The following is a 15,423-nucleotide window of genomic DNA, read 5'->3' as shown; positions in this document are numbered from 1 at the left end:
GGGAAAGAGAACAGGATTCAGGCATCTGTGCTGTATGTGTTCATCTGAGTGCTGTGTTGTTTGTATATGTTGATTTGTGTGGCCAGCAATGTATGTATGTATCCATGTGTTGTAGAAGTGTGTTTCTGTGTGTGCCTACTGGGAACACGTGCTCAGCCTGGCTTGACCTGGGAGTGTGGAAGTACAGCAGCCTCACCTCTATTGGTCTACTGGATTTCTCTGTTCCCTAATAACAATAGCTATATTGATCATAAAAGGGGAAGCAATTGGTACCATCTTTCCTTAAGGACAAGACATGTGTCACAGGGATATACTTACAGATGTCCTTGGCATGAACCTTTTCACATTTACCACCATCAATATTAACAGTAGCACCTAAGTTTTTATATGCAATATTAGCGTCGAAGTGGTAGCCGAGGCATTTTTTCACATCTTCTACAGTGACACCTGGAAGTGTGAATAATTAGGTGATTAGAGGGACTGAATGGCCATGAATACTGTCCTATAATTATTCCTGGAGAAAAAAAAATCAGGGGTATTGGAACTGTTTATGACTTTATTCTTCACATTTATCTTCTGCTTTTTCATCTTCCATGAAATAGATTTCAGGATGGTTGTATGTGAAGTGCCCAAATCCCTCCAAAAATTTATTTCTATTTTCCCTCATCTAACTAAAAGCAGATGTCCCTCTGGGGACCCCTCTTTCCATATATCCTATTGGAATTCTATGTTTTTTACCTGTTTATAATTTGATCTTTTTTATGGGCTACATTTTTCAAAGCTCCTAGTGTTTCTTTCCCAGCCTCAAAACATGTTTCTCCACTCCTTTTTCCTATTGAGATAATCAAGGACACAAGGACATTAATCTCTTACAAGTACTCTATTCCCATTGATTCAAATCCTCCCATACACTTTGCTGCCTCCTACATCTCCTTTCTATTTATTAAACTCAAATATATCATTTAGAACCTCACTTTTGTATACAACAAGAAATTTGCTTAAGATGGATACTTAAAAAAACAATCCAGGACCATGATCTCCAGGTGCTGAATAGTGATAGTGGGATAAGCAAGTGACATTTTTGCCCCATGTCTGAACATCTTATAGCAATATTCTTATTGGTGCTGCATGCAGCAGGTACTTACTTTCTGATATACAAAATCAGCATGAGAATTGTCTTTTCTACCTCTATTCCAGAGTGATCACTTTAAACCATCACAAAACCACATATATCTGAAGTGCACATAAGGGAGGATGAATTTGATTCTTCCACATCTTATAGAGTGCAAGGAAAATCCCAGTGTCAATGTTAAAGTCTACAAAACCTGTTTCAACACACTCAAATGCACTGTATGATTTCTAGGAAGTTCTTAAATTTATTCCTTATTTTTTTGCCACCACCATAAGCTTAGAATGATTGTAACATAAGAAGGTACCAAATAGCAAATTTGATTTAAGGTTTAGGCAGATTTTCTAGGCATTGGGGATCTCCTGTGAACCATGTCACACCAATTAGCATTGCTAATATTTTCAAGAGGTTTCTTTAAGATTTTTATTTCTCAGTTACAGACTGAGAAAAAAAATGAGTTTTAAATAGTTCTGGAGGTTAATGTCTTTTGAACTCATCTGGTTCTGTAATGTCACTGGTGTGCCACTAGCAGCACCCACTGAACTGTGCTGTTCTCAGTAGTGCTCCATAGACACAAGTCTATCCTTGTGCTTGTCTTTGCATGACTGGAGACTTGGTGATAACCTGCATAACATAGCAAAGCCAACAGAAAGCATACCTGTTTTAGACATAGCGTAGTTATCCAGCACATACACAAGTTCGTATTTTCCTCCTACAGTTGCAGAGACTGCATAGTGAGTTCCATAATCTTCTAGGAATTTGAAATATTCCCCCTTATCATATTCAGCAGGCAGAAGGTTTAAATCATCAAGGAAACTATCTGTGAGACGGAGATCACGACTCCGCATTTGGAATCTTCCCAGCTGAATCTTCCCTTTTACATGCAGAAAGGTTTGGTTCTGAATGGAGATGAATGCAGGTGAGAGTGCCATTCTGGTATGCAGCACAGCAGAAAGATCTGTTCTATTTTACTTATAAAGAAACCACAAAATCTTTAAACGTGGCATTCAATGTGACATTTTGGAACAGGCACAATTTGTTTAATTAAAACTGAAAGTTCTCCAATTTAAACTGAGGAAGCAGCAATAGATTTAGATCACTTCAGTTCTTCCAGTTTTGCAGAACATTCCCTCTACCTAATATCAGCAAGAGCTTTGTGATCTACTTGACAACATAATATTGAAGTACAGTATCTACTGAAAGGGCCTTTCTGACTTTCATAACATTGAAAAGTAATTCCTTATAGCTCGCTAGAAAACAGAGGCCGCCCATCAAGGTTAGATGAATTTTTGTTTTTGTTTATAGTCAGAGAAAAATTCAGTTTTCTCTGTTCCTGAATCACTTCTCTATTATTCCCAGACTCTCAGAAAGAAGGGTACAGCTCCAAATAGAAAAACCAAAACAACAATAACATAATAAAATTAAAATTAATCAGAAAAAAAGTGCTTTTGAGGCATTTGACCCATACATACATTTTAGCTCTAGGCTATTGACTGATATTTTCATAAATTACTCTGCAGTAATACAATATAATTTAATATAATGAACTTAAGTAGGACATAGTGCTTCTGGTAACACATGACACCTTGTGAAACTGTTGCATTTAAGACTCCAAGCAAACACATGCCTTCCAAGCCCCATTGTTATCTGCAGTACTTATGTGACTGCCTTGACAATAGCATCTAAAAGGAGGTAGGTAAAAGGGATCTAGCAAGTGACCATCACAATAGCGGCACCAATTAAAAGTTCTTGAACTTCTAACTCAGATGCTGTTTAGAACTGGCAGAAATCTTCAGTCATGTTGATGTCTGTGAGGAAATTCTTGTGGATGTAGACTTTCCTGCCATCCAGCATGTACAAAAATTCTTACTGTCCTTGGTCTGCTCCTGGCTTTAACTTGCAGGTGAGCCCTGGCGGGTTTCTCCACCAGCAACTGCCACGCCACTAACCTGCAGCGATGGTGACAGACATCTCCCAGTGACAGATCAAAACTCATCTTCTGAACTGATCTCCAAAAAGAATTTGAGGCCAAAACTCTTATTACAGGCCATTAGATGATGAGCAGCCTGTAACATACCCGGAGCTACAGAACTTAATATTTTAAATCTGTGGAGATGAATTTGAGAATCAAATGGTGCTTTTCTATCCCAAGAAAACTCTTGCCAATGCAAAGTCAGTGTTGTGTGTCAGCGTCTCTTTATGGTACAGACATTTCTCTTCAGTATTATTCTAACTGATCAGTTATAAAATTTTAATTAGTTGAGGAAGATCTATTCTCCCTTGCACGTGATACAGAGCTGCTCGTTAGTTGAAATGAGATCAGAGATAATTTCTAACATCAAGATTCTGTTGAAGATGAGGGTGGTTACTAGTCAAGGGTGGTCAAGGGTAAACAGTGGGAAAACAAAGCTACATTTGGTTTCCCTTTAGCTACATCCTAAATCTTAACCCTAGTACTGCCAGTATTTCATTTCGGTGAATAAATGACAAAAAAGGAGAAGGTAACTAAAATACTTGGATTAATATTGTGTTTTTCTAACACTGTCTAAATTTTCTTGTTTCTAAAATACTTACATTAAAACCTTTGGCTTGATTAAACTTACCCTTTCTGTGAAGCTTTTCAGGAAAGAATGTAAGGTTGAATTCTTGCTGTAGTAATACTTGAAATTTGCTCCTGAATAATTTTTTTTACTTCTTTCAGTAGGTGTGTATTTGAGAGACATATCAACATTAAAGTGTTTTTGTTTTTCTATGTAAACCTCCTGAAACATTCTGACACGGTCATGGTAGTAGACAGATGTGAAGCTTTTGTCTGCTTTTGTCTTAGAAAAGATAAGGAAAAGGTTGTATGAGAAAACAAAACAAGCAGTAATAACAAAATCTATGTAGGACTTCAATGTTGTGTTACATAGCTCAGCACTACATTTTCTTAGAGCTCTATTTTCTTTTGAAAGGAAACAAACAAAAATACCACCCTCTCCTCAAACCACTTCATCTGCATCAGTTCAATGGTTCAAAAAGTGAACAGAAAGCTACAGTGAAAATATTTCAGTGAGTGTTCAATCTCAGCATGCAACACTGTAGAAGTAATTTATGTGTGTCAACAATTCCTTAACATGTAAGGAACAGCAGACCCCAGCTCCTTCCTAGAATGCAGAGAAGATTTGCTAATAGGTCCTGACAACTGAAATGAATCAGAATGATGATTTTGCTTTATTTTCCTATAGCAGACAATAGCTAATTCAGAATACAAATTTCAGTGTTGATTTTTGTATGTTTAAGTGGAACATAGAGTTTTAGTAACTGAAAATGGTTAAGCATCAGAATCAAATATGATTCATGATCTCTGATTTACTCCTTTTGGTCAGGATATGAATGAAATTGTAACTGTTCTATGAAGTTCCTACTTACAATGATAGACAAAACATTCGGTAGGCACCTGACAATGGTGTTTTTATGATCATAAATATTTTTGTTTCCCAAAACTTACTGGATGTCAGCCTGAGTCTCAAAAGCCTATTATTATTTTTCTTCAGTGGAACAGAGGAAGTCAGAGCTGATTAGAAAACCCAAGCAGGACTGGAGTATCATAATGTTATTCCTACCTTCTTATCAGTGTTTTTTTGTGTCCTTGAAAAAGCATCTGGATTTCTGCTCTGACCAGTTTGGTATTGTGTTCATCACAGAATCATAGAATGATTTCAGTTGGAAGGAACTTTAAAGATCATGTAGTTCCAACCTCCCTGCATGGGCAGGGACCCATCCCTCTAGATCAGGTTTCTCAGGGCCCCATCCAGCCTGGTCCTGAACACTTCCAGGCATGGGGCTTTCATAGCTTCCCTGGGCAACCTGCTGAGTCTTGCAAAAGGATGTCAGGATTCATCATTTAGTTAAATACATCCTTAGTTTGCACAGAAGGACTCAGACTCACATCATAAGTGAGAACGGCCACGTTCCACGGCTTGCGGTAGTATGTCCGTGTGTTTCCATCGCGCACGCGTTCGCACTGTCCATTGAAAAATTCATTGTCGAATGGGCTGGCCATTGGCTGCATCCCTAAGGCATTGATTCTAGAAGAGAAATTCAGGAGAGGTTATGCTTAAAAAGTGGAGGTATCAGCACTCATAGCCTGTAGACAATGGCATTATGATGGGAACAGTCAGATTTTGTAAGAGAAGGAGACTGTATCTGTTGAACTGAATCCTGGTTCATCCACAGTAGCTTGTCTCATCACTTGTGGTCCTCTCATCTGTTTAATGAATACGAGGATACATCTTTTGTAAAGCACTTTCAAGGGCATGTATAAGAGATAAACATATCAGACATCAAACACAGTGAGAACCTTAGGAATAAAAGGAGGTAAGGAACATCGATTTTTGACAAAAGTATTTGTGTGGAAGCTTTCCTTTTTGGTTTAAAAGGCACATCTCCACAGCTATTTTTAATCTGGGTTTTTGCTTTTTTTTGTTTTGTTTTGTTTTTTTGTTCTTTTTGTTTTGTTCCACCTCCCTCCATGCCATCCAACAACTTAACTTATGTGGGTAGAAACTTAGGCATCAAGTGTTTACAAGATTCATCAAATCTGTAGAAGAAAGATACAGCTACTTATGTCCTTGTCTCTTCTCCTGGAGTGTGATCTAGTGAAGTAATAGTATTCACTGGGGCAGAGGAGAGGAAATTTGAACCATTATAAATCCAGAGAACAAGGCATATTGGCTGTATATCTCTATGTGTATAGGTACCAATGTACAAGAGATAATTCCAAAAATAACTGCTCCTTTGAGAATTCTATATATTTTTTTTCCCTTCTAAGTCTATTTCATAGAGTTGAATCTTTTCAGTATTTCCAGTATTTATGTCTGATCCATGTCTGTGTACCTGTCTGAGTGTTAATAGTTATTATCAATTAATCTATACAATATTTTCTGATATTTTCTGATTCTGATTTATTACTTTCATAATAAATTATGATGGAAATAGTAAAGAAGCTAGTTCTAAAAATGCCTAAGTACCTGGCTTGCTTCCCCAGGGCACTTTTTTTGCTCTTGTGCAATAATACTGTAATCAAAAGCAAATTAAAAGGTTGCATCCTTCTCATTTAAACATAAGGTGGTGCTGTAGTTCACTATAATTTTCATCTGTTCAGGTATAGCCACTTGGAAAGCTGCTTTCTAACTCCATTTGTAGATAAAACAGTATGTCACACTTTTTTTTTGAAAAGAAAGAAATCCATCTGGGTCTAAGAACAGAAAGATTTTTTTTTTTACTTAGATTAATGAAGAAACTCCTGTAAACACCACAGATTTGGAAAGTGAAGAATGCAATAAGAAAAGCTGCAGGCAGAGTATTGCAGTAAGGCATTGCCATTGTATAAATTATCAGGATATATTTTCTCCCTTTTAGACATGCATATTAATAAAGTAATTGGGAATGGCTGATTCATTATGAAATAACACGTGCAATATACCTATCTATCTATAAATTTACATTTAAATAATAACTATCATGAGTAAATTCATGTAACATCTGTATTTGATTCTGTGTATTAAATTAAGGATTGCTTTACACTGTCTGCATAAATATTTTATCCTCCTTAAGTATACAAAATAAAACATGTTAAGTGTTCTTCCAAAAGCTACGTACCATTCTGAATAGAAATGTGAACATGACTCAGATTTCACTTTTGGCAATGTTGGTGTGCCCCAGTGTTTTCAGGCTGCCTTTGGAGACAGTCCTAGACTCTTCAGAAGGCCCAATAATATTTTTTTTTATTCACTACATACCCTTGCCCTGCAGTCCTTCCAATCTCAGACACATCAATATCATGGTTACGGCATGGAGATTTTGGTTCGGATTCACAGGCATCTTCATCAGAAAAGTCTCCGCAGTCATTATCTACATTACACACAAGTCGCCGCTTTATACATCGACCTAATCAATGAATAAAACACTAAATGAGTGCATGGTTTTTTCCCAAGATAGACTCTAAGTAACACCTACAGCTCCTCTATTTTGAGATCTTCTTCATCTATTTCTATTATTGTAAAAAATAATTAAATTCCTGCACTCTGCCTCTTTCAAATGTTCCCCCTCCTGGTCATGCTACTGTGTTTAATTAGGAATTTACTGGGGTGGCCAAAAAAAATGACAGAACTGCTGTCATTTGCAGAAGTTGTTAGCTGCTGTGATTGTTTCTATATTAAACTTTAGCTACTAGTGGCTTTTAAAGAAAGAAGTAGTGAAATAATACAGGAAAATATTAATTCAGTATAAACCAAGAATTACTTCTAAATTATTTAAATTGTTGTTATTTGAACTATCTTATTTTAATATTATGGACACTGTAATATCCTCAACTATAGTGATTTCTCTTATAAAGCAAGAATAAAACAGTAATTCTCCTGAGGTTATGTATCACAGGTTTTAAAAGACTGATTTTTTTCCTACAGGATTCTAATATTTGAGGTGAATTTAGCCCTAGCATAGTAAGAGAACAATTGATATCTACTGTCTCACCTGTGTCACACAATGGCTGTGATCAAGTTGTTAAACACAAACTATCTAACTTTTCTTTCTATACTTGTACTTCACAGTATTTGAGATAAAGACAATACTGACAATGGCTGGGGACTCTAACTTACCATCTTTCCTTTTATGTTTTCACTAGTTTTATTACTCTTAACTTGTCCTGGTTTATTTTGATTTATGATGAATTTCAAATGCTACACTCATTCATATGCCATACTTATATCATTTTACAAATTTACAACTTGTTTTGGATCTAGAGGCATTCTGATCTCCAGCTAGCATCTATGATACCACTTTGGTCAGTAGCACCCCCTACCCGTTTTCTTCAAATTCCTTCAGTTGCAGTTCTTCCCAGTGACTGACTTTGAGAAACCTGATCTACTGGGGGATGGTGGTCCATCTGTCAGAAAGGTGAAGAGTGTCTTTGGTATTAGGCTTGCCAAGCAGGTGAAGTGGGCTTTAAATGAAAGTTGTTGGGGGAGTGGAACCTCAATCCATCCCACTTCTTATCAGTTTGATGCAAGTGCCAACAATAGATACCCAGAGCCTGGATAAGGATCACAGGTCAGCTGAAGAGCACCTGAATTGTAGCACAAAGGAATTTCAGCCACTCCAGCCAGTAAGTCAGTGTTATTGAGGGCCCAACTAAATGTCTCCACCTGTGGATCCCAAGCAAAATGGCAGATGAAGTTGCTGAGCCACTATTCATCCTATTGAAGAAATTGTGTCAGTCTGGTGAAGTTCCCACTGACTGGAAGAGGGAAGATAATTAACATAATCCCCATTTTTAAAAAGGGGAAAAAAAAATCAACCAGGTAACTACAGGCCAGTCAGTCTCACCTCTGTGCCTGGCAAGATTGTGGAGCAGGTCCTTCTGAAGGCTCTGCTAAGGCACATGGAAGTGGTTGGTGGCAACCAACCTGGTTTCACTGAGGGCAAACCATGCCTGACATACTTGGTGGCCTTTTATTATGGGGTCACAGTGTCAGTGGACAAGAGAAAAGCAATTTACGTAATGTACCTGGGCTTGTGCAAAGTATTTGATACTGCGCTGCACAATATTCTTGAATCCAAATTGGAGAGCAGTGGACTTGATGGCTATTCAGTGGATAAGGAATAGGCTGCCTGATTGCACTCAAAAGGTTGTGGTCAACAGCTCGATGTCCAAGTGGAGATCAGTGATAAGTTCTGTTCCTCAGGGGTCAACCCAAACCATCCTATGATTCTGTGATTGATTTTTCATAAAACATAGTGATTGTGTAGCATGTGAAGCAGTTATGCTAGAAAAAAAGACATTCATAGTGTGGTCCTGTTTTAACCATGAAGTCAAAATTACAGAAGAATTTAAAATTGATGAAAATCATAATGGGAGATGAGAGGAATGTGCCCTTTTGCTGGCATTGTTCATGTGGTTTTGGTGCTGTGGCTTTGCAACCCACCTGTCTACATCCAAGGGACTGTGTTTAAACCCAGCAGTAAAGCTGGGTCATTAGAAAATTATCCACAACAAAAAATCCACTGAATTGTCTCTCTCTTGTTGTTTATGTGTCTTCACTTCAATGGAAACTGATTTCAATTCTGTACAGGACAAAGTAAAACATGTTTTCCTGAGTTATTGCATAACTCACTATGGCAAGAAAACAAAACCTACCAGAATTGCATTGAAAGTCAGTACCACAATCTGGTTCTGTTTCTTCAGGACAAACTTGGCTGGTTTTGCAGATTTGTGTATCTCCTAAGGCCTCCAGGCATGGTTTTCCACCAAACTGTCCAAATCTTTCAATACTTCTAGAGCGAAACTTGAAAGATAAGTATCACTATTAATATTGCTTACAGAGTAAAGGAAACTATCAGAACTGAGGGATTTCCATCTGAACTTAGAACTTTTCAAAATGAAGCATTTTCTGTGGTGAATTTTTGGTTGAAAATCCATAGGAACAGCTCATGGTGTACAGGAACATTGAATTAATAATAACATATTTGAAAATACGCAGACATGTGTTTTAAATTATTTAGTTTATTTCACTATTTATTTTTTTTTCAATTGAAGGAGGAAATGCCTCATATATATTCTAAATGCTTTCAAGCCTTAAATTTTTTTTGAAGTGTCAGAAGAACTCCACAACAAAATAAAAACCTGCTTTTGAAAAAAAAAAAAAAAAGGGAAAATCTATTAAAAATAACATTCTTTAATAACATCCATGTGGCAAAACCAGGGAATTTCTATCAACAAAAACATTTTTAAAGAGAACATCATGAACGTACAATATTAAGAGCTGCAATCTGGTATTTCCCTATAGCCAAAAGGCAGACAGATGATACCCGTTTGGTTGTGGCTTTGGAACCAAGGCTTCCACTTACAGCTTACCCTTTGATAGGTGCATGGGTCACAGGGCCCCCACATGCCCCAGCTGCTCAGTTTGCAATCTATTGGAAGTGGTGCATTCAGTTCTCTGGTTCCTCTGTGGGAAGGTTTTTCTGAAGGGCTGTCAAAAGAAAAACATTCCAGTACAGTGATGGGCAGTACACTAAAATCACATGTGAGTTTGTACTTAAAGTATAGACCAATGTTTTGAAAACATCTTCAAGCTGTTTTCTGCTTCACTTTCACAGCAGTAGTTGGTACTTAGATGTATAATCAGCTGCCTTATTTTAAATTCTTTAGGGATTTACAATTACATTAAATTTTTTTAAAGACTTAATAATCCAGCCCTTTTTCCCTTTTTTAGATCTTTGTGTGTACTCATGTTCTTCTAGTGGATCATGTTGAAGAGAAAGAAACAATAATACAAAGAGAACACCTGCAAATCCTCTATTCAAACAGTAGCTGTGTTCTCCATACCTAAAGCTGAAGACAAAGGTGCAGCAGCACATCTCAAGTTGATGCAGCACTTCAATACATTTCATTATTGGAGTTGCCCTTAAGCCTAGGTAAAAGTTTGAATGCTTTCCTAAGTAGAAAGAAGGATCATAAATAAAGGTATTATTTGCTAATAAGGTAACATAGAGTTGGAAAAAAATAAATGGTTTAGCTATCTAAGTAATCTTTATCTTGCTAAGTTGACTACTTTGCCAGTTAGGCCTGTGTTTTCTAGAGTGACTCTTCATGTTGGTGCTCAATTTTAAAGACCATGAAGCTCCTGGCTCTCAGTAAGTGAAAGGCCATCACTATATATAAATCAAATTTCTTCCAAGCACTCACAGTTAGACATCAAGCACTGAGCCATTGTGGGATGACTTGTTAATTTAAAAAAAACCAAGGCAAACAGTTTACTGGTGACCTTGTTTTTGGAGGTAACTGCTGGAAAGCAGAGGAATGGAAGAGCATTAAAGTCTAACTTACTTGTTTTGCTCTCTGTCATTTACTCCAATTTGGCCTTACATGTTGAGTATTCATCCCCTGTGAAGCAATTTTCTCTCTGCACATCTCCATGTTAATTCTGTTGCTTCTGCTCTATCATGGGCCTGCCTTTGCTGAGCCCAGCTGGTGGGCGGATCTGCAGCTCCTGCAGTGTGATGCAGACTTCTGTTGCAGACAGGGCTGACCTTGCCCCCCACTCTGACCCACTTCCTCCATACAAATATGTCAGGAGTCCAAAAAAATTCAACCTGATTCCACAAAATTGAGAAATCTGCAGTTTGGACAAGACAGATATACCAGTTGGTTCAGCTTTCTGGTGCCATTTACTGTATGTTCGGGCTACATGCGTAATAAGTTGGTAAAGACCTGTGTCTCTTCCCAGCTATTGATTCTTAAACAGCTCAGGGATCACAGGGTTGTTGGGAAACCTTTTATACACTCAGCTGACTCTGCTGGCTCTGATGTTTCAAACTTTCCTGGTGTGTCACACACACACTAGCGATAAACACACACCACAGCTGCTGCTGGAATAATTTTTATCACGCACTCCCACTGTCTTGCCTGCTGCTCCTAAACAATTCTGTTACCAGAAGTCTCCTGACCTCAAGCTAGGGCCTCCGGTAAATTGATACTTGGCTGAAGATACTGCTTCTAATAGGCAAGATTCTGAAAAAGAAGAAACAGCTAAAAGCACAAATATACCCAATATCTTTGGGCAGCAGAAATGAGATAAAAAAATTATTAATTCTGTCCGTTCTTCCCAAACTCTTAGCTGGTGGGGAAGTGTGAAGCTTTGCTGTGTGCTTGGTGTTAGGAACTGGGGTACCTGATAAAGAATGCAGAGCCAAACTTGTGAAAAGGTTTTTTTTTGCTAATTTTCTGATGGATTCTGAGCACCTAAATCCAGCCACTGTTTGACAGCTGAAAGCACTTGGAATTTGGTAGATGGCATTGAATACCTACCTTTTTCTTACATGTATCCCTGAGCATCCTTTAATGATTGCTATCAGGAATAAGGCAATGGATAAGCTGTCTCTTTGCTCTGACTCAAAAATACTGATTGGATTAATCACATTACTTTTACTAGTGACTTTTTACTACAATTTCTAGAGATAGAACAAGGGATTATGGATTAAAACTTGAAGATAGGAGATTTAGTCTAGGCATTAGGAAGAAATTCTTCACTATGAGGGTGGTGAGACACTGGAACCGGTAGCCCAGAGAAGTTGTGGGTGCCCCCTCCCTGGCAGTGTTCAAGGCCAGACTGGAGGGGGCTTGAGCAACTTGATCTAGTGGAAGGTGTCTTTGCCAATGGCAAGGGGGTTGGAACTAGATGATATTTAAGGTCTCTTCCAACCCAAACCATTCTGTGATTCTATTATTTCAATCTGACCCTTTTAGTCTACTTTCATATGCCCACTAAAGGGCCAGCTGTGTTTCCCCAGTGCTGTTGATGTTTATAGATCCCAAAAAATCCTGTGAGGTGTGTCTGTTTCAAATACTGATGAAGCATGCACGCTTACATACATCAGCATTATACTTTGCCCTGGAAACTGATATAGATTCTTAAAATTATAGTTCCACCTGAAGTTGCTCTTCACTCAGACACTGGAATGGGCTACCCAAGGAAATGATAGAATGTCCTTCCTAAAAAAATACTCACAAGTGTTTGTCAGGACCCCTGGATAACCTAATCTAAAACCCTGCCTTCAATAGAGCATTTTAAAAGATCTCCAGGGGTCCTTTCCTACCTAGATTTTTCAATGTATTCTACAGTTTTGTGAAATTCTAGAAAGTTGTAATATATTTGAAGTTTGATGTAGCTCTTCAATCACTTCAAATACAATTGCTCTTTCTGTAATTAGCTCACCTTACAAATACTTTAGCAATACTACAATTTACTGCAACTTCATGATGAAAAGGCACTGATTTGAAAAGCTGAGGTACAGTATTCTATTAAATATTTTTTCCACTCCTCAGCATGACAGTAACATCAATGGAGGAAAGAAATAAAAATCTACTGGTTTGGCAAATGGGTGAGAATTAGCTTGTTACTTCCTGTATCTGCAAAGTTGGCTGCATATATGACCTTTCCATCTCCTTACTTATATAAGACTGTAAAATTCTGAGTAACAACATCTATTTTGGCATCTTGGGTGAAGACTGACAGGTTGCCCAAGAAGACAGCAGGAGTGGGAACCGTTAAACACTAGACCTTGATGATATATTGAAGCACCTAATCAGATTTCTAAAGACAGTTGGAAATCTTATTCCTAGCAATTATCAGGTATTTTGGTACTGTAGAATTTTACAGTGAAATGTATTTCTGAACTTGTATATAATTACTTTAAAAATGCAGCCAAAGTTCCTTGCAAGTAGTAAGAATGAACAATGAAGAGTAGAGTCTGAGAGGAGTGCCTAAAGGAACAATGAAACTCAAGCTAGGACAGATCCCAAAGAGTCTTCCAAGGGTTCCTAAAAGTTGTTGAGTATAAAATAAAAATCCCAGACAAGAAGGGCTGAGTTGAAGATTTCAATGGAGATGAAAGTTGTATCATCAACTGTTTGTAACCACGATTGATGGTAGCCTTTGAGCCAGCTTTCAAGTGGCGCAGGCTTTCAGATAATCACAACTGAGCAACTTCTGTGAGAATATTAATTCAGTTAGTTACACACATCCCTCACTCCGGGCCTGCTTCAGGTTAGTGTACAAGGTCGATGTGATTTGCTGTAGATCTAGCTTTCAGGATTTTCATTGATTTGGTTAAAGTTAGAGAAGGTTAGAGAAGAGAAAAATACCTGGAAAAGCTCACTGCAAATTAGTCTCATAAACTGTGAAACACCAACGATGCATCCACTATACAGCTTGATCTGGAAATTCGAAGGCTTACATATGAAAGGAGTGATTTATTCAGTATAATTGTTTAGAAAAACAAATATATTAGGAAAACTGGCAAGCTTGTCATCCCCATTCACCAAGTGAATAATGACAGACCAGAGGAAACAGTCTGAAGTTGTGGCAGAGGAGCTTCAGATTGGATATTAGGAAGAATTTCCATACTGAAAAGAGTGTTCAGGCACTGGAACAGTCTGCCCAGGGAAGTGGTGGAGTTATCTTCCTTAGATATATTCAAGAAATGTGTAGATGAGGAGCTTCATTGCATGCTCTGAGATTGTGGGTTGTGTGTTTGTAGGATTTTTGGGGTGTGTGTGGTTCATGGTGTTTGTTTTTTTGTTTTGTTTTGTTTTGGTTTTTTTTATGGTTGGACTTGGTGATCTCAGAGGTCCTTTCCAGCAATGACTATTCTGTGATTCTGTGATATTAAATCTGTGGAGAAAGAGTTACTGAAATCCATGGAAATCCATGCTGAAACAGGAGATAAAAAAAGAAAGTAACTGAAGGTACCAGCTGGGAGCAAGAATTTCAGAGAAATGCATCACACTTGAAACACCTTCTCTGTTATCCAGTACTGGGGAGGTTTGAGGGACAGAAGACTGCTCTTTGGAAAGGAAAAGCCATTTCAGAATTGCTACACAAAATTGCTTGCACCTTGTCTGGAACTGCTCAGGCCACACAACTTCACTAATTTGTTACTGATTCGTATGTCAAAACACAGAGCTGTTCTGTTAATCAGTTACAAAACTGACTCAAGAAACATTCTTGCTTTGACTATTAGCACTGATCAAGAGAGAGGGCATGAATTTCTTGAATTTGAAGACATGATAGCATCACATGAAGGCATGATTTTGCCAACTGTAGCACTTTCATAAAGCTACAAAGCCTTTGGTATCATGTAAAGTCAAGCAGCTGACCCACATTTCCTGTTACACAGTCTCTGTAACAATGTTTCTAGATAGACTGTTTCTTCCTAGATATATCAAAACTGTGCTTTTAATAAATATAATATTAATATTAATGTTAATGTTAATATTAAGAATACAAAACATAAGGAGAGAGGGAAGTAGCAATCTGAGCAATCTGTATAGTTTTGAAGACTGCTTTTCAAGATATGTTCAGGTATTTCAACCAATAACAGCTGCAGCAACCCTTAGGCCTAGACATGTGCAGAATGCGACACATTGCTGTTCAGATCATATTCATGTCTTCACAAAATGCTTCATATACTGCAATTTAAGTCTTAAAGAAGATGGATCACAATTTATACTTACTGTACATATATCTATTATGAAATTCACATCCTTTCACTACTTAGTAATGGCCATTCTCATAAATAGACTATGTAGCTCTATTTTAGGTACTGTAGCTCTTCAGTTGTTTTTGTATGATATTTTTGTAGGGACTAAGCCTAAAGTTCTTTTTCCAGTGATACTTAGAGTGAAAAAGCAAAGGCTAGATTTCCAAAGAATTAGAAGTAGGCAGACCAGGAGTCTTCAAATAGGGAAA

At 37.6% G+C, this 15,423-nt stretch overlaps 1 protein-coding gene across 1 annotated transcript in view; it reads right to left on the bottom strand.

Moving 5' to 3' along the window:
* The window catches only part of C9 (complement component 9), an 18,539-nt gene that overhangs the window by 2,712 nt on the left and 404 nt on the right, over positions 1 to 15,423 (bottom strand). Inside the window, exons 2-8 of the mRNA XM_010008749.1 lie at positions 10,026 to 10,119; positions 9,309 to 9,456; positions 6,913 to 7,060; positions 5,061 to 5,199; positions 3,733 to 3,951; positions 1,788 to 2,028; positions 319 to 447 (exon numbers count right to left, since the gene is read on the bottom strand). Coding sequence (XP_010007051.1) covers positions 319 to 447; positions 1,788 to 2,028; positions 3,733 to 3,951; positions 5,061 to 5,199; positions 6,913 to 7,060; positions 9,309 to 9,456; positions 10,026 to 10,119 — 1,118 coding nt within the window. The remainder of the gene's footprint in view (positions 1 to 318; positions 448 to 1,787; positions 2,029 to 3,732; positions 3,952 to 5,060; positions 5,200 to 6,912; positions 7,061 to 9,308; positions 9,457 to 10,025; positions 10,120 to 15,423) is intronic.

Source organism: Chaetura pelagica, unplaced genomic scaffold (assembly GCF_000747805.2).
Source record: "Chaetura pelagica isolate M959 unplaced genomic scaffold, ChaPel_1.0 scaffold31, whole genome shotgun sequence".
Lineage (NCBI taxonomy): Eukaryota > Metazoa > Chordata > Aves > Apodiformes > Apodidae > Chaetura > Chaetura pelagica.
The sequence above is the reverse complement of the archived record's forward strand: the minus strand, read 5'-3'. Positions and strand labels throughout refer to the sequence as shown.